General features: G+C 38.1%; 1 protein-coding gene across 1 annotated transcript in view; it reads right to left on the bottom strand.

Annotated features, from left to right (window-relative positions):
• Window positions 1–20,999, bottom strand: part of ADAM23 (ADAM metallopeptidase domain 23) — a 162,428-nt gene that overhangs the window by 106,576 nt on the left and 34,853 nt on the right. Inside the window, exon 3 of the mRNA XM_057747113.1 lies at window positions 18,188–18,264. Within this exon, the coding sequence (XP_057603096.1) occupies window positions 18,188–18,264 (77 nt within the window). The remainder of the gene's footprint in view (window positions 1–18,187; window positions 18,265–20,999) is intronic.

Below are 20,999 nucleotides of genomic sequence, written 5' to 3' on the forward strand. Positions count from 1 at the left end.
AGCAAAAATCTGGCAGAATTCAACCTGAATTGCTTTTGCCTTGCACAAAGTTCTTACAGACTTCAAAATATCATTTTTTAGACTGCAAAAAGCTCCTGCTGTTTAATAGTACTGAACACGGGCAGGGAGAAACTAGAAATAACTTCTTACATGCTTAAAAAATCATATTTTTTAAGTATTAGAAAAATTCTTTTTATAACTTTCCAATCTTTTCTTCTTGGAAAATGATCTCTTCTTTGTATTCTAGGTGAACAGAATCTTGGCTATTTTGGGGGGACAATAGCCATCTGAGGAACCAGTTTCTAGGAAGTGCTGATAACTGAATGAAGTAGACTCATATTTCATCTCCATGAGTGAGTGGCTTTTAAGTACCAAATTTGAGACTGGAGGGAAAAATTTCAGAAAGATATTTTTTAAAGGACTTGATAAATCAGCACAGTCCAAGAATCAGCTGCCTGAGGCCTGGAGGTGTTCTGGAATACACTAGAAGACTACTCAGTGGGAATAAGAAAGGATTGGAGAATCAGCTAGGGAGCTGGACTCTCTGACTTTTAAGAATTTATCTAACCTCAATCTCTCATGATTCAAAGGAAGCTCATAAAAGAAGCTGAAAGTTGTTCTTGGAAACAGGAACCAAATACACAAATATACCTCTAAGAGTTTTCATTCAGGAATCACAAAGCACTTTTTTGGAAAAAAAATTTCACCTTCATTGAGGCATAACTGACAAAAGTGTAAGATATTTAAAGTATACAGTGTGATGACAATATATGGATACATCGTGAAAACCCTTTTAATCAATTCAGCAGTCTTTGTGAGTCCCTCCAACTTCAAAGTGGAGATTCAAAACTCATACACTTTAGCCAAGGCGAAGGAGAAGCAAGCTCACCAAACTCTTAGCCTCCTTTAATACAAGAAACAAGACCTTTAAAAAGGACATTTATACGTTGACTTTTACCTCTCAAAAACACCAGAGTAGGAAATACTGTGATTAAGTCCAACTCTCTAAAGATAATTTGAACCATGCTTCCTTTCTTTTCTTTTTTTATATACATCTTTATTAGAATATAATTGCTTTACAATGTTGTGTTAGCTTCTGTTGTACAAAAAAGTGAACCAGCTATATTTATACATATATTACCTTATCCCCTCCCTCTTGAGCCTCCCTCCCACCCTCCCTATCCCACCCTTCTAGGTCCTAACAAAGCACCAAGCTGATCTCCCTGTGCTATGCAGCAGCTACCCACTAGCTATGTATTTTACATTTGGTAGTGTACATGTGTCAATGCTACTCTCTCACTATGTCCCAGCCTCCCCTTCCTGCTCTGTGTCCTTAAGTTTGTTCTCTATGACTGTGTCTTTATTCATGCTCTACCACTAGGTTCATCAGTACCATTTTTCTAGATTCCATATATATGCGTTAGCATACGGTATTTGTTTTTCTCTTTCTGATTTACTTCACTCTGTATGACAGATTCTAGGTCCATCCACCTCACTACAAATAACTCAATTTCATTCCTTTTTATGGCTGAGTAATATTCCATTGTATATAAGTGCCACATCTTCTTTATCCATTCATCTGTCGATGGACATTTAGGTTGCTTCCATGTCCTGGCTATTGTAAATAGTGCTGCAGTGAACATTGTGGTACATGTATTTTCTTGAATTATGGTTTTCTCAGGATATATGCCCAGTAGTGGGATTATTGGGTCATATGGTAGTTCTATTTTTAGTTTTTCAAGGAACCTCCATACTGTTCTCCATAGTGGCTGTATCAATTTACATTCCCACCAACAGTGCAAGAGGGTTCTCTTTTCTCCACACCCTCTCCAGGATTTATTGTTTCTAGATTTTTTGATGATGGCCATCCTGACCGGTGTGAGGTGATACCTCATTGCAGTTTTGATTTGCAATTCTCTAACGATTAATGATGTTGAGCATCTTTTCATGTGTTTGTTGGCCATCTGTATGTCTTCTTTGGAGAAATGTCTATTTAGGTTTTCTGCCCATTTTTGGATTGGGTTGTTTGCTTTTTTGATATTGAGCTGTATGAGCTGCTTGTATATTTTGGAGATTAATCTTTTGTCAGTTGCTTCATTTGCAAATATTTTCTTGCATTCTGAGGGTTGTCTTCTTGTCTTGTTTATGGTTTCCTTTGCTGTGCAAAAGCTTTTAAGTTTCACTAGGTCCCATTTGTTTATTTTTTATTTTATTTCCATTACTCTAGGAGGTAGGTCAAAAAGGATCTTGATGTGATTTATGTCATAGAGTGTTCTGCCTATGTTTTCTTCTAAGAGTTTTATAGTGTCTTGGACCATGCTTTCTTTAAATAGTAACAAAACATCTTCAATTTTAAAAAATAGTAAAATAAAATAGTAAAATAAGCATTCAAAGCCTTAAATCAGAAGTGGAAGATGGCAAAGGGATTAATGGTGGCAGGAAAGTATGCCCCAGCTAACCATGGACTCCCCTCACGGGTGAAGGCAGATGACGGTAGACCTAAGTACATCTAGCTCAAAGATCTACACTGTCATGTTCTTGGATGTACCTTGATGCCAAAAGCAGAGCAAGGATAGGACTGACCCTCTGGATTTTGCACAAAGGAGTGGAAAGAGGCACCTAAGCTGTTCTACAAAAAGCATTGCCACATGGAAATTCTACTAAGAAAAACATTTGGATTCCAGAGTCCTGTATCATCCTCTGCTGTGACAGAGATAAGTCTTAGTAACATAAAAGGTTTTGTTTCCTTCTTAAAGGCCAATTTTCATGAATGTAGTAGTATCATCCATTATCAGGGCTAACCACGCACATGCCTGTGCTACACCCATACTGAGTAACACCTAAGGATTTGTAGGCCTTGTACTCTGAGGGCTATGTAATTTAATTATTACTTGCCAGGAAGTGGCGTTCAAAGAAAGAGCCAAAAATATTGGCTTTCTGTTGGCTTTTTATGTAGCTTTACTATAGGACAATGGGGACAATGCTATAAGATACTATACATTGACGTTAGTGGCTGATCAACAAAACCAGACGTTATGCAAGCCTTATCCACTGAGCACTGCAGGAAGAAAGAAAAATGTCCCGCATATAAAACAGAAAAAAATTATGTTCAAATAAGTCATGCAATATTTGAATTATAAAAAGTACTTCCAGGCAGCATATCTTGAGGAGAACGATACAGTCAAAACAAAGAACACACAGTATGGGCGTCTTGCTGGTGGTTCCGGGTATAGGAACAGTTTGATGCCTTTAATCCTCAGACCTGGAAATCTTGCCTTAAACTGCTCTTATGAAAAGAATAATTAATAGTCTTGCAGTTTGCTCTTTTTTTATAGTTCACCAAATCAAAAGCACACAAATAACCCAGGTATTCAAAGCTGGTTGAAAAGGTAGATGTATTATTTACTTCTGAAAGCACTGCTATCACTGAATGTTTGCATTCCATCATGAGTATATTAATGATTTCATAAGAACAAAGTTAAGTAAACCTCCCAAGGAAAAAGGGCACAGATGCCTTTTTAACCTCAGTGAAATAACAGTACTTCATTTTTACAGCCCATAAAACTACTCCTGACTATTAAAGCTGTATCAGGTAGAAATACTGGTGGGGGAAAAAATGCAAAATAACTACCCTGTATTAACAGCCCATCACTTGTATATATCCAGTGAACATTCCATATCAAACATTGACCTACCAGCAGAAGTAAACGGGTGCCCCAAAGACTTACTGACTCCCAGCCCATCCAAAAGTATTAAACCATTCATCTTTGACTTATTCTTCAAAATTCAGCTCAACCATCCCCTCCTTTGTGTAGCTTTCCCTGATTCCACCCTAATTTGTGGGCTCCATAAAGACACTGCAACTTATTCTTCTTTATTTTCCCTTAACCTAGGACAGTGTGGAGGGACAGAGGGAGGGAGGATGGGCAAGTGCCAGTACTTACATAAAGAAACCCTTTACCATTGTTTGAACGGCTTTAGAGAGCAAAGTATCTCCTTAGGGTCAAGCACCAGGTCAGTCAGCATTTAATGAATAAATACTAACAGCAACAAGGAAGAACCTCAGACGCAATTAAGTCTCTAAAAAATTCTACTGATTTGTAAGAGACATAGTCTTGTCCTTATGCTGTGAGACCCTTCTTATTACATAGTTTAGTCTGATTTATTACATGTATGAAGTTATTTGGGCAAAAAAATAAAGGAGGAAGAAATGAAATGTGCATTCTACAATGTGTTAGAGATTTTCAGCCTCTTGTTTGAAAAATATTCGTGTAAGAAAGATAGATAATCTTTTTTAACTTTAAAATTATTTTAATTGAATTAAAGACCTGAAACTTTTTGCAGAAATGGTCACATGAAAAAGCCTATATAGATTTTGTCTTTAAACACAATCAAAATACTAAAGCACATGGTTATCAGCATAGAAGATGGGTTAGAACTGACCATTTAAAGAGAAAACTTTTATAAACAAATCATAATAAACCATAGTTTGGGTTCTAATAATGGAGATTCTAATATAATAATTTTAAAAGATTAGGGGAAATGATCCTATATGATGATTCTAATCTATGAATCATCAAAAAATTGGTTTGAGAACAACATAACTCTTATTGGCGGCAGATGACCAAGAATCTTAATGAGCTCTTTTATCTGATGTCAAACCCTTACTTTGTATGAATTTTACAGTACTTAGAGGAAATTCAATAAATTACTGTTTGGGACTAGATTTATGCAAAATATAGGAGCAGTGAAAGTAAAGCAAGATGTAAAAGGCAAGTGATATAAAATTTATTTCTCTATTTATAGCTAAGGTTCACCTTTGTAGAGCTTTTGAATTATAACTTCAGTGGGATTACTTTATCACTGAAAAACATCTCAACTGTCGAAGGCTTTGACAGTGGGTAATCCTGAATTCTGATGCCAGTTCTGTCACTTACTGTGTGATTCCTTTTTTTTTTTTTTTTGAGAGTAGGAAAAAAGACTATTTAATGAATTAAAAGTCAGAACGTGGCATAAAATAAACTGCCAGGATAGAGTACATGAAATAATTTCCATTAATTATGAAAACTGTACACAGAACAGCCATTATCTCAGAAGCACGTTGTAAGAAATCTAACCTGTAGGTAGGTTGGCCCTGCTTCCCTTGTCTATCACTTCCTCTGTGGAGGTTACATGAGGGGCAGGGGAGGCATATGGGCCATTTTTGTTGGGACAAAATCCTTCTGAGATGTACTGAAACAGCAATTACTGTTTACTCACAGCAAAAAGCAATTTAAGCCAGGTGATGAGAAGAAGGTAGAATTCTTTAACCTTTCTGCCCACAGCTCCTTTAGGAGAAAAAAATTCTATTGCCTAAAAAATATGATTTAAAAAATAGCAAGTGGTGGTACTTTCAGGTATGTATTTACAAAGCTGCCCCAAACATACCACCCTACGTGACAAAGTTTCTGTTTTTTTCTCCAACTTGCTCTGTGGTTTTATTAATTTCTCCAAGCCTGCATTCACTCCATGCCTCATCTCTCTCACCTACCTTACAGAACCTCACACTCTCACCCTCAAACCTTTGTCTGGCCAACCCTTACACTTTAGATCTGGGCTTATACATGTAGCTCCATAAACATTTAGCTTCCTATTCAATCCCACTCATACAGGGGATAAAAGGATCCCCACCACGGCACTTCTCAGAGTGTAACTGAGATGCCTGTAGGATTGTCTGTCTCCTCCATTGTTTTGTAAGCTTCATGAGGGGAGAGTTTCTCTTTGACAGCTTCACCATTGTCTGGCACTTAGCAGGTACTCAGTAAACATTTCTGAAAAAAAGTACTTGAAGCGGTTCATAAAAGGCTTCAGTCAATAGAAAACTATCCATCAATCCGCTGACATTACAAAGTACCTTATGCACTTGGCTGCTACAGAGGGTCAATGTGAAAGCCCAGTTGAGTAACATTTCTGGTCATTCACAAAATCGTGGTTGCAGACATTAACCATTATGCTACCGAATGCCCTGCTACATCAGCAACAAAGGGATAAATCTCTCCCTGAGAGGAAAACATTTATACCTCTAGACAGATAGATAAACTTCCTTTATCAGATAATGGAAATTATACACCCCAGGACCTGACCTTTCTCACTTAACTGTCAGAAAAATAAGATCTAAAAGCAGTAGCTAAAGCAATTAACTCATCTCAGATAACTTATAACAGCTAATCCTCTGTGTTTTTCAATTTTTTGTCAGAATTAACTTCTGCTGTAATTCTTCATTAATCATTAATCTGTCTTGAGTTCTTTTCACATTTAGGTTATTACAGAATATTGAGCAGAATTCCCTGTGCTATATAGTAGGTCCTTGTTGGTTATCTGTTTTAAATATCGCAGTGTGTACATGTCAACCCCAAACTCCCAGTCTGTCCCTCCCCCACACCCTTTCCCACTGGTAACCATAAAGACCAAGAAGTAGTCTGAAGAATGAACCAAGTTCTAGTTTAATTTGCTCACATTCTGCATTGGGGTGGACACCTGCAAAGGGTTTCCTTTAATCCATCAGTCAAGAAATAGTCTCTTAATTAGATATATATGCCTTTTGTATCCTACATTAAAAACAATGCCGTGTGATCCCATTGACAATTAGATGCCTTTGAATTTGCTAGAAATTCTTCAGATGCCTTTTTTTTTTCTTTTTTGCGTGAGAGGCTATCACCACAGCTCCTCATTTCTGGGCAATCCCAGTCTTCTCATTTCTTAGGATTTAGAGAATCTAAATCTAGCTCCTATGGCCCTCCCAACTTCCTCAGCCTGGTGTTTAATTTCCCTGGATCCCATTCACCCAAAATAATTATTGTCAACAGGCAAGAAGGGGAGGGGGTAATGAAATCTCTTACTGCAAGTAGAGGGCAAACATCCACAGTCCTTCACCACTCAAGAGTTATACTAGACCTCATCCACCTATGGAAATCAAGAATCAGTACATAAATACCAATAGTTTAATTGTGATTTCATTTTTAATACTTCTGCTATTTTGTTTAATTGTGGAAGTCATTCTCAACCCATTTTGAAAGTAGGTCAGATACACATCCTGAAAAACAGAACTAGAGCCTACTAACATTTAGGCAATACTTACTTTATTTTAAATTTTTTTAAGAGTTTCAGGACCTGATCTCCAGCAGCTGACAGATGGCTCATCAAAAGCAAATGATAATGATATTATCCAAAGCATCCAATATAGGTTTAACTCTTCAAACAGAAATGCCCAAGGGAGACCTGATGGGTACTCACCTGATCAGAGAAAGTAAGGCAAAAAGAACTACCTTGTACTATGGAATCAAAATGTTCAAAAATACACAGGAAAGATGACTTAAGGAGAGAAACCCCATAGCAACTCATTCCTGCCAGCACTAGAAATCTTAGAACACTACTGGTCCTCTGGGACATATAAAAGGCAGTATTTATCTAAATCATACTGTACATGGCACAATGGCAATCAATACTCACAGCAGCTTTGGGGATCTCTGTCTCAAGATTCCTTATTATCACAGAGACATTTTCAAAGTTGCACAAATAGTTCTACTCTTCCTGAAGTACATAAATGCAAAAGAGACCATAATCTCTCAGAACACTTGGAAATCATAGTAGCAGAATTAGCTACCAGAGACAGACTTACCCATTAACAAGCAGCAGCAGCTTAATACTGACTGTCCCACTGCAACAAATAAGCAATAAATGGATGAAGCTGGTATATTTGTTTGCAAGGGCTGCCATAACAAAGAACAACAGAAATTTATTTCCTCATAGTTCTGCAGGCTAGAAGTCTAAGAGCAAGGTCTGGTTTCATTTTTTTTAAATTAATTTTTATTGGAGTATAGTTATGTTAGCTTCTACTGCACAGCAAAATGAATCAGCCATACATATACATAGCACTTGTTTCATTTTGAGGGCTCTCTCCTCAACCTGCAGATAGCCTTCTTCTCACTATGTCCTCACATGGTCTTTCCTCCATGCACACACATGTCTGTGTCCAAATTTCATCTTCTTAAAGGATACCAGTCATATTGGATTAGGGCCCACTGTAAAGATTTCATTGCAACTTGATACTTCTTTAAAGTCTTTATCTCCAAATACAGTTACATTCTGAGTTACTAAGACACTAGGTCTTCAACATATAAGTTTGGTGGGGGAGGGGGAAATTCAGCCCATAACAGATGGTCTGGTCTGCTCAACAAACAGGATTATTTTTACTAAAAGGGAAGTTTATAACAATACAGGCCTTTCTCCAGAAACAAGAAAAATATCAAATAAACAATCTAAACTTACACCTAAAGGAACTACAAAAAGAAGGGCAAATGAAGTCTAAAGTCAGTAGAAGGAAGGCAATAATAAAGATCAAAGTGGATTAAACAAAATAGACATTAAAAAGAGAACAGAAAATATCATTGAAACTAAGAACTGGATCTTTGAAAAGGTAAACAAAATTGACAAACCTTTAGCTAGACTCATTAAGAAAAAAGAGAGAAGGCTCTGATAAATAAAATCAGAAATGAGAAAGGAGAAAAAGCAAAGGATGCCAGAGAAATACAAGGATTATAAGAGAATATTATAAAGACCTATATACACCAACACACTGGACAACCTAGAAGAAATGGACACATTCTTAAAATCACATAACCTTCCAACACTGAATCATGAAGAAATAGAAAGTCTGAATAAACCAATCACTAGTAAAGAGACTAAAACAGTAACCAAAAACCTTCCAAAAAACAAAAATTCAGGACCAGGAGGCTTCACAGGCAAATTCTACCAAACATTCTAAGATCTAATACCTAGCCTTCTCAAACTCGTCTCAAAAATTGAAGAGGAAGGAATGTTTTCTAACTCATTTTATGAGGTCAACATTACCATAATAACAAAATCAAACAAGAACAACACACAAAAAAGTACAGGCCAATATCTCTGATGAATATAGATGCAAAAATCCTCAAAAGAATATCAGTGAACTAAATACAATACATTAAAAGGATCATACACCATGATCAAGTAAGATTTATTCCAGTTATGCAAAAATGATTCAACATCTGCAAATTCAATCAATGTGATACACTACATTAACCAACTGAAGGATGAAAACCACATGATGATCTCAATAAGTGCAGAAAAAGCATGTGACAAGATTCAACACCAGAAATTCTCAATAAAGTGGGCATAGAGGGCGTGTACCTCAGCATAATAAAGCACATATATCACAAACCCACAGCTAACATCATACTCAATGATGAAAAACTGAAAGCCATCCCTCTAAAATTAGGAACAAGACAAGGATGCCCACTCTCACCACTCTTATTTAACATAGTATTGGAAGTCCTAGCAAGAGAATTAGGCAAGAAAAAGAAATAAGGCACTCAAACTGGAAAGGAAGAAGTAAAACTGTCACTATTTGCAGATGATTTTGTTGCATATATAGAAAATTCTGAAGATGCCACACACCAAAAAAAACTATGAGAATAATAAATGAATACAGTAAAGCTGCAAGATACAAAATCAATATACAAAAATCTCTTGCATTTCTAATGCTAACAATGAACTAGAAGAGAATTTTTTTTAAAATTTTCACATTTATAATCACAACAAGAAGAATAAAACACCTAGTAATAAATTTAACCAAGGAAGTGAAAGACCTGCACTCTGGAAACTATTAAGACACTGTTGAAAGAAATTGAAGAAGACAAAATAAAATGGAAAGATATTTCATGCTCATAGAATGGAAGAATGAACAGTGTTAAAATGTGCATATTATTAAAACAATCTATTTCCAACTATATTACAAAGCTATAGTAATCAAAACAGTATGGTATTGACCAAAAACAGATACATAGATCAATGGAACAGAATTGATGGCCCACATACATAGTCAATTTATGACAAAGGAGCAAAGAACATACAATGGAGAAAGGATCATATCTTCAATAAACAGTGTTGGGAAAACTGGACAGCCACATGCAAAAAAAAAAATGACACTACACCACTATCTCACACCACATACAAAAATCAACTCAAAATGGACTAAAGACCTAAACGTAATTTCTTAAACCATAAAACTCCTAGAAGAAAACATAAGCAATACGCTCCTTGACATCAGTCTTAGTTTTATCTTTCTGGATATGTCTCCACAGGCAAGGGAAACGAAAGGAAAAATAAACAAATGGGACTACATCAAACTGAAAAGCTTCTACACAGCAAAAGAAACTATTAACCAAACAAAAAGACACCTATCAAATGGGAGAAGATATTTGCAAATCATATATTTGATAAGGGGTTAATGTCCAAAATATATAAACAACTCATACAACTCAACAGCAAAAAAACTAACAATCCAATTTAAAAATAGGCAGAGGAGCTAAATAGACATTTTTACAAAGAAAACATACAGGTAGTCAACAAGTACATGAAAAGATGTTCAACATCACTACTTAATACAAATAAAAACCACAATGAGATATCACTTCATGCTTGTTAGAATGGCTATTATCAAAAACGCAAGAAATAACAAGATTGGCAAGGATGTGGAGAAAAGGGAACCCCCATGAACTGTCAGTGGGAATTTAAATTGGCGCAAACTATGTGGAAAACAGTATGAATAGTCCTCAAAAAATTAAGACTAGAACTACCATGTGCTTCAGCTATTCTACTTCTGGGTATTTATTCAAAGAATATGAAAACACTAATTTGAAAAGATATATGCACCACTATATTCATGACAACACTATTTACAATCCAAGCCAAGATATGGGAACAACCTAAGTGGCCATCAACAGATGAATGCATAAAGAACATGTGGTATACACATATACAATGAAATACTACTCAGTCATAAAAAAAAGATGAAATCTTGCCATTTGTGACAACATGGATGGACCCTGAGGTATTATGCTAAGTGAAATAAGTCAGATGGAGAAAGACAAATACCATGTGATTTCATGCATATGTAGAATATTAAAAACAAACTAACTAAATAAATCAGCGGGGGTCAACACTGACACACGTGGCCAGTCCACTTTAGGTCAGGAGTCAAGCCAACTCACAAGCCAAGATGAAAGACAAGATGGCCCACCCCAGGCTGCAGTACAGTGGATCTGCCTCACTCTTCTCCAGCCACAGTTCTGAACTCCTGCTCCTATTCATTCATGAAAGGAAAATGGGGCAGGAGGCCTGTTTCTCCTCCACATGCTTCTCCTTATAAATTAAATTTTAAGTTCAAATCTCCAAATTTGCAGAGCTGAAAAGACATTCAACAGAATAAGACTGAAATTCCCCCTCTAAATCCAGTGACTCCAAGCAGGCAGCTTGCCTTCCATCCACTGATCAGTGGTTCAAGCTTCTTTGATGGAAGGGGTTCACTAGTCTTCACTCACACCAGGGATTCAATACTTTCGTGCTCCCAAACCTTTGCTCTGCCACTTCCCCACATGGAATGTACCTTTCTCCCTCCCACATCTTTCCAAATCGAAGCATCTGTAGCAGACTCCGACATGCCCTCAGCAGTCACCTCAACACCCTGAAGGCAGGTGACTGGAGATACCTAAGATTTTTGGCTTTATTCTACTTGAGAGGAGGCATGAGGGACATACTGAAGAGTGACTGCCCCCAGAAACAGCTCTCAACCAACAACAGACTGGCAGTTGGTGAGCAAAACTCCAACTTCCTCACCCTTCAGTTGGATAATATTCTGGCATGTTCTAGAGAATGAATCCACAGACTCCCAGGATTTCCTCAGTAGGAATGAGCCCCAGTTGGGCATGTGGGAAATAACCCTTTTTTAACTCCCTTCCCTTCCACATATCACCCCTCAGCTCCCTAAATGTATTTCCTGGAATTCTTGCTTCCGGATCTGCTACCAGGGGAACCAAAACCAAGACAGCATTCTTTAAGACAAATATGAAATCCCATATTCCCCATAAAACCTTCCAACACCATGGCCTCCCAAGTCCCTCCCTATCATGTTTACTACAATTTATATACGTTTTAATCTCATTTCTCTGCTATGGGCTCTTGGAAGGAAGGGATTCTTTTACATAGCTCTGAATTCCCTAGGTTGCTCAATAAATATTGTTGGCTGAATAAAGAATAAATTAACCATGCTAATGAGCATGAAAGGCAGGATCTTTATTTAATTGAGGTGAAACTACATCAGTGTGGCTGTTTTCTTCTTTCAAAAGCATTGCATGAACTGCTTTTCATGAGCAAACTACTATGTGCATATATTTCTTTACATCAGCATTTTCTAGACATTCATCTTAAATCAAATATCTCTGACTCCCCCAAAATCAGAACAAAGATACCATAAACTGGGTGGTTTAAACAATAGAAATCTATTTCTCATACTTCTGGAGACTAGTAATCCAAGAACAAGATGATGGCTGATTCAGTTCCTGGTGAGGACTCTCTTCCTGGCTTGCAGATGGCTGCCTTCTTGCTGTGTCCTCACATGGCAGAGAGAGCAACAGTAAGGTCTCTTGGTGTATATCTTATAACAACACTAATTCTGTCAGATCAAGGCTCCACCATATGACCTCATTTAACCTTAATTACCTCTTTAGAGGTTCTATCTCCAAACATAGTCATGTTGCAGGTTAAGATTTAAACAAAGGAATTTTAGGGGGAATTCAGTCCACAGCATTGAGCATGCCTTTCCAATTAGCAGACATGTATAAGCACCACACATTATCTCAGTTAGTCCTTACAGCAACCTATAGCTTAAGAAGGAAACTAAAGCTTAAGAAGTCAAGAATATATCCATACAATGGCATGTTATTCAGCTACAACATAAACGAACCTTGAAAATATTACACTACATAAAGAAGCCAGTCACAAAAGGTCACAAGTTGTATAAATCCACTTATATGAAATGTTCAGAATAAGAAAATTCATAGAGACAGAAAGTAGATGAGTGGTTGCCAGAAGCTTAGGGGAACGGGGATGAGGAGTGACTGCTATAGATACAGGGTTTCTTTCTGGGGCAACGAAAATGTTCTGGAATTAGATGATGGTTAGAACTGCATAACTCTGTGAATATAATAAAAACCATTCAATCGTACACTTTAAAGGAGTGAATCTTATGGCATGTGAATTGCATCTCAAGCTATTACTAAAAAAGCAGTTAAGAAATTTGCCCAAGGTCACACAGCTAGTAAATGACAGCCTCCAGATTCAAAAACAGGTCTATTTGACTCTAGAACCTATGCTCTCAACCGTTATGTAGCTCTGATCACAATTATTCCCAATCAACATTTGCTGAAGACACCAGCAAATTTAATTATAGCTAATATGGCATAATTCCAATCACACATATCAGGGAGACAATTCTCAGACTTCCCAGGGACTTCCAAGGATCAATACACATTGAGAATTGTTAATCTAGTAATCCTTCTTAAGTCTCCCATAACTTGGAACAACAGCTAATCTAGAGAAAGAACAAAACAAAATGGAAAAGGGGAGTATCCTGAAAGGAATATGACAAAAGGTCCTCTGAAGCCACAACTAGGACCTCTGGGGCTAAACCAAATGTTAACTCAGTGGTGTGATGCCTGTGCTTCCCACCCTCCAATGGCGTCCCACCCAAACGCCTCACCATGGACAACAGCCTTTCCCGGTCTGACCACATGACTTCCTCTCTGACCTCATCTCCTCAGTCTCCCATCATCCCCTGCCCCTCGCTGCACTCCAGTCACACCAGCCTCTGTCCTTCTTGAACATTCCATATTCTCCTCAGCACTTGCTATCTCACGGTCCCAGCTGAGTGGAACCTTCACCTTCTAGCCTCATGTGGTGTCTCGTCTTGGACAGTCAGGTCTCAGCTCAATTCCCCTCCTCAGGAAGACCTTCTGGCTTCTGTGACATCTAAACCACACTGACCACTCCCAGCTGAAGTCTCTTTCCATCACATAGCCCAGCTATATGTTTTTTCAATGTACTTGTCTTTATTTAGTGGTTCACCATCTGTCTCTTCCCCTGGAACAAAGCTCCATCAGGGGAGACAGAGACCTTGTCTATTTCATTCCCAGTAGCATCAGTACCTACAGCAATCACAGACATACAGCAGATGCTCACTCAACATTTGTTGCCTAGATAAAACATACACCTCTGCCATGAGATGCCTCAGCAAGCCAAGGCCTCACGTGTTCAATCTATGAAAGCATAGATTCAGATATAGTTCCTCTATATCTGAATACTTTTATAGATTCAAATATAGTTCCTCCCAGGAACTCATATCAGGGCAGTCTTCACAAGCTGGCATTCCAGTCCTGGTTAGGTCATTAACCATTTGGATTCTATGGATACCACTTTGATTAGCTTATGTTAACATCTTTATGCTTTCATTTCTTCACTGAGCTCATATACCTACCATATACTTTTTGCCCTTCCCCTCAACGACTTAAAATTGTAAATAGTGTGACAGTGACCACCTTTTGGTGGAAATGAGATTCCTTTTTGCTCAGAAGCTCTTTCTCCATGACTGATTTTAAAAATTCTCTTGACTCTTTAAGTTTTTTCTAATGGAGCAGACTTTAGTTAATCCCAACCATTGAACATTATTTAAACTAGAGACCCACCCTGGTCAACTCTCATCACACTCTTATCCAATTCCCTTGTCTCTGGCAGTCATGTGAGCATTGAAAACACACACTGCGCTCCGAAGGCTCAAGACTCTGAACAGGGGAGATACCATGTGATTATAGCTCTCTTGGTCTCCCTCTCACTGCATCTACTTTTCCCTATGGAGACCTCCATTTTTCTCCAGGTCCATAAGCCTCCTCTTGATCTCATCTCCTTTCTTACCCAAACTGGATCCTGGTGCCAAACTACCCAAGTTATTCACCAGTATTCAAAGAGCTCTGCCTCCACTGTCCTTTCTCTGTGCCACCACCAGAAAACCTGAACCCTGATGCACACTACAATCTGCCTTCCACCCTCACACACTGTAGTGCTGGAGTTACTGGGGCACTCCAAGTTAAAAAAAACAATAATAAAACACCATCAGGAACAATGACACAAAGACCAACACATAACACATGACTTCTAATGAAAGTTGCTCCTAAATTCTTTAACATGACCTTGGTGAACTTCCTCACCCATTTCTCTCCATGTTAGCCTAAACTTTCATCATTTTCCTCAAGCCCCAACCCACCCTCCTTCTCCCTCCCAATGGAAGATGATGCTGTCTCCAAGAAGGAAATCTTCAAAGATGCAATGAACTCCACCCCTTCTCCTGAAAACAAATCTCTACCTGCATATGCCCTAATATCTTCATACAAATTGTAAATGAACTGTCTCTCCAGGTTCAAAACTAAGTCCTGCCCTTGTGCTCTTGATCTCACTCCCTTCTATCTTCACCCAGACTTTGCCCCCTAAATTATCTCCTCTCTCTTCTGTATCTTCATCTCTCACTCTTAACAGCTCCATCCCTCAGCCTAACACATGTGCTCTGTTATCCCTAAAAAACCCCTTCCTTGACCCTAGTGTCTTCTTCTGGCTACTACTCTAGCTCTCTTTCCTTCTCACCCAAACTTTCCCAATGAGCAAGGCTGTCTCCACACCACCTCCTCTCAAACACTCCCAGCCCACTGTAACCTAGTTTCTGCCCCAAACTTTACTGAAACTGCTGCCTTCAGACCATCAGTGATTACTTAATAGATAAATACAAAGGCAATCTTTGCTCCTTATTTCACTAGATCATTCTACTGGATGTGAGGCATTATATCACAACTTTCTGTTTTGAAACTCTCTATTAAACCATGCTCCTGATTCTCCTCCACTACTCATTCTCTATCCCTTCATTGGCTCATCTTTCTCTCCTCAACTCTTAACAATCTTCCCAGTTTATGCTCTCCTTATTTTACCCACCCTTCCTGAATGAACATAGTCTCATTCACAACCGTGTTTGTAATTGACATTCATATGGAAAGTACCTTCAACTCTACTATCTCCAGCCCCTGCCTCTTCCCTGAGCTTCAGACTGTTATATCCACCTACCTCCTAGACATGGCTTCATGTATGTCTCAAAGCCCCTCAAATGTCTACTCTGATTTCACATTCTTTTCTCTTCACCATTTAAACCAGTCTGTTCCCTGTGCTGCCCATTTCAGCTAGATACCACCTTCTACCCAGCTATGCAATCAAGGTACCTGTTAACTTAAACTCTTCTTTCTGCTTTGTCACCCACATCAAAGCAATCCTAACGATTTTTATCAATCGAAGATTTCTTAAAAGCTTTCCCTCTCCATGCCTTTTAGCACTTCCTGAGAACAGAACTTCTGTTTATTCCCCTTACCTTATTTTTCACAGTCCAGGGGATAATAGCCAAGCACTTGAGCATGACATACAAGATCTTCCATGGGTTGAGCTGTCCCTGGGCTACCTCTCCTGACTCACCTCCCTCTGCATCAACCTTGTAATTTACCAAGAAGTTCAACAAAAGATTCGTGCTCACTTTAATATGCCACACTGCCACATGGCCCACCTCCTTAGCACACTCTATCCTCTGCCTAGAACACAATTTGCCATTTTCTCTTTCTCTCTCTCTCTCATCCATCCCCAACACTTCCCTTCCTCACTAGCACTTGCCCTCCAAGATTTAGCTCAAGCATCACCTTTCCAAAGATGCCTTTTCATGCTCCTCCAGCCTGAAGAGCTTCTTCTTCTTAGTGCCTCCATACCATTCCATGTTTATCTCCAGCACAACCAATTTTACACTCCTCTAAAATTACATATTTATCTATTAACCTCTCCCAAGTAGACTATAATCTCCTTAAGGCAAGGGCTACTCATCGTAGGTGCTCAATTTGATTCCTCTGTGTGGTAAATAATTTTCTGATGTGTCTCCAGACCTCTAAGTACCCTGGACATCCCCATATGAGTTGTTCTCAGTCATGTGGGAGGCTCTGCCATGGCCAGGATGTTTTAACATTCAACCACAGAGCAATGTTGGTTGCTATCACCAAGATACAGTCTGGAATGACAGTCTCCATTGCAGTAAGAGTTAAAGGAACAGAAGATCTAAACAAACTAAAATTAACTATGTCTTGTTACTCAACATAGTCTAAGAGTTGGCAAGACAAATCTCTTAGGCAGGCACAGTGCTGACCCAGCATGGTGAAAAGGAACTCAACCGATGCTCAGCAGACTCAAAGAGGAAAACCTGCAATACCTTTAACACAGGAAATTCTGAGTTCTGCTGATTCATTCTGACTTAAAGCTGCAATTACACTTGAGTAAGGAGCACGCAAGCTGACTCTGCATTTTTTTTTCTGCAGAGCTCACAGAATTTGGCACACAAGAAATTTAATAGTCGTTCTTTATAGTCTTTTGCAATTTCTCAGATATTGACTGTGGTCACCTACATTATAGTGTCTGATAGCATTATGTGGTATTTTTCTGGCAAAAATGCAATTTTGGTCAAAATACTGATGAGAGTTTGAAATACTGACTGGAGCTTCTTAAACTAAAGAAAACCATGCAGGAAAGCTCTTTCACCAAAGAAAGTCTCTCTGCTGACTCAATTAGAGGCTGAAGAGCCCTGCTTCAGGCAACAGCTCTTGTTTGTGCTTTGTACAAAGACATATGTGCAATTGGTTCCAACTTGGGAAATAGCATTTAAATATCAACATAAACACATGCTCAGAGGAAAATTGGGTAAATCTTCATCAGGACCCAAGTTTCTAAGAAACTGTATTAGAGCAAACTATGAAGCAAAGAAGCATCTCAAAATAGTATTTGCAAGTCATTGTTTTCTTTGTTCTTCATACAGAAGTCATATGAATTGCATACTGAAAGGTAAAGTGGAATTTCTAGACTGAAGTCTAATTATACTTGTCAGTAATTTATCATGCTTGTTATAGATAGTAAAGATTATAGTTACACTTAATTAACTAGCATTACTTCAAATATTTATTCCACTTAAAATCACAATATCTAAGTACTATATTTGAGATTTTTAACAAGTTAAATGTTAAATGCCTCTTCTTTCAGGAAAAAAAAGACAGAATTAACTTCAGACTTTCATATTTTTCTTTAAGTGCTATATGACATACAATGAGGTAGAAAATATCAGTTGCTTCAACAGTAGATATTATTTTGACTAAACGATTATCATGAAGTAGAATTTTATTTCACTTATTTCTTAACAGGATAACGTAATACTCACTTGTTCAGTGTGAGGTCAAGAATGAATTTGGAGCCAAAAGCTTCAATCTGGAAGCTTGCCTGGGCCAAATGGACAGCCTATGGATTCAAAAAGACAGAAAGAACCTCAGCTTACTTTCCTATCTTTAAAGCTGATTATATTGATATCAAGAACAATATTTAATGAGAACATTTTATGGAGTGATTCATTTCTTTATAGAACCTTATGTAACAATTCATTTCTTTAAAAAGAGATCAGGTGCACGGCCATGGCTTTACTTAGAAGACCTAAATATCTGTGCAGCAAGGAACTAATAAAAGTCTTTTAAAAGGAAACCATTGTGATAAAAATTAAGAGCAGATTCAACTGGACTTTCAAAGTGACCGTGATGAATTATGCAAAAGTCTGACTAATTAAAGCTTGATGTCAGCCTATTTTGCACACAAAGCTAACCAGTTCTTTCTGCACACCTAAGTGAAAAATCATGTCAGCGCGCTGCTCTTCATCGGGAATTGGAACTTTCTCCAAATGATGTATCAGCAGAATGTGCTGGTAAAATGGGATAGCACAACCTTTTGACTTCAGAAAGCACTTCAAACCAGGCCCTTCATGGATACTGAGGGTTTATGTCCCCCTTTGAAAGTCACACATTTACAAATACTGCCCTCATTGTGATTTAACCCAAAATACAAAAGATAATCTCATCTAAACATGAATCATATGTTCTAGGTATTAAAGATTAGTATAGCTCACAGCAGCGTCTTGCATAATGTAAATTAACAAATCGATGAAGTTTTGTGAAAGTATTATCCGAGATAAAACTCTCTTTTGTCACCTATCAGGAAAAAAAAAAAAGGACAAGGATAAATGCAACACCTACACCCCCCACCCTTCGCTCACAAACATCCTTCCTCCAGACTTCATTCCTAACACACAGTGGGTGTCATCTGTGAAGTGCTACCTGCATGGCAACCAGACACTTTCCGCTTCCCCTCCCCCCCGCCCCCCATGCCACCCCATGCTCCTCTTTGCCTTCCTCCTCCACCTCCCATTATCAAAATCCTACTCCTCCTTCAAGGGCAGCCCAACGGCATTACTTTCCAGGAAGCCTCCTTCACCTGCCTGCTGGGAATGAACTCAGGGCTTCAGAGGCACTATATCTGTCCCCCCCGTCCACAATGATGTATGATTGCTTCCCACCCTGAATGGTTTGCTCCACAACTGATATCACAAGGGTCTTGCAAACAGTTGTACATTAACAACCCTTCCCCCAAATATATGAACTTTCAATTAATTAATCAAACACTTATTGCCAGGACTATTTTACCATGCCAAATCCATAAAATACTATAAATAAACCATGTCTTCTACTTCTTGTCAAGCATAACTGCTGACCAGATAGTCACTTTGTAATCAATAAGTAAAATTAAATGGAAATTAACATATTAAATTGCAAATACAGAGCAATGAGAGAGAAGGCACCTCAATCCCTAATACCATGGGATGCCACATTGAACCCCAAACAACCATGTATCAATAGAACAGGGTCATCATCCTTGATTTGAGCTTCCTACTGTATTCAGACAACTCCTTGAGAGAGAAGGAAATTTCTGTCTTGTCAGGTATGGTCTCTGTCATCTGTAGCAGAACCTCTATTTATCTAATCACAGAGTCTTTAACCTAAATTCATTCTATGTCTTGAAGCATTAATTTTTGCATGAAAATTTTTATTTGATGAATAATTTGTACAAGGGGAAATTTTTCATCTCTGGGTCCCAAAAGTTAAAAAAAAAAAAAAACAGATAACAAAAAACCTTACTTCCTGAGAATAAGATAGGTCCTTAGGCATATTTTCTCTTAAGAATATTAAATAGCAGAGAAGAGTTCATTAAGGGCACCTTGGCCTAAAAGAGCTGATAAATGTACTTTGAGCATCTTTATACATAAGAATACACTGTGGTAAAAAGAGTAACTACACATAAAAAACTGCACATAAATTATGACATCAACACAAATGAAGCAAAACTTCCAAATGAATATTCCAAAGAAAAGTGTTTAGAATTCAAATTTAGGCAAATCTCTGTATGTCTGTTTTTGATGTAAAGGACCTCCCAGCAAAAGGCTCATTTACAGCAAACAAGCAATGAGACAAATACAAACCCCAAGAAAGCTCTGTTGCAAAATAACACAGCCAAGGAGTAATTGCTTAAGCCATTTTAAAGAAATTGTTGAGAGTCAGACAATTTGATCGTTATTAAATAAGTTTATATCAAGTCAATGTGACAAGCTTCAGTTTAACAGAATTTAATGAAAGAGCTGGCAAATAATATTAATATTGGGATTTCCCTTTGTTTATTTTATTTACTCCCACACACAGGTGTTGAGTCCCACCCTGTATAGAAAGATGGCTGGGACACAGCCCCACACTCAAGGAAGCAGCAGCCTCCAGAGAAGCAGGCAGGACTGCCATCCTCCGCATGTCTAAGGGGCCACAGGGACCAAGGCTTCGGTGACAAGGTGCAGTTTGAACAAAATTTTTAAAAATGAGTAAGAATCTTCCTGCCAAGAGAAGAAAAGACATTCAGGACCTGAGGGAAAGCATTTGTAAAAACAGAGTAAAAAATAAAAATGAAAACAAACTTTAAAAAATTTTTTTAATGAATATGGTCTGTGGGCAAATGGCTTTCGGAGGAAATGTCAAACAATGAATATGAAAAGGTGGGCTGGAGACTGTGGAGCTTTGCGTGAGATAGTCAATGACCTGTCTGCTCAGATACACACATGTGACAGAGAGCTTCCCTTTAAAGGTCCCCCCACTTACTCAGCAGTGTCT

The sequence above is a fragment of the Hippopotamus amphibius genome, chromosome 8, assembly GCF_030028045.1.
Source record: "Hippopotamus amphibius kiboko isolate mHipAmp2 chromosome 8, mHipAmp2.hap2, whole genome shotgun sequence".
Classification (NCBI taxonomy): Eukaryota; Metazoa; Chordata; class Mammalia; order Artiodactyla; family Hippopotamidae; genus Hippopotamus; species Hippopotamus amphibius.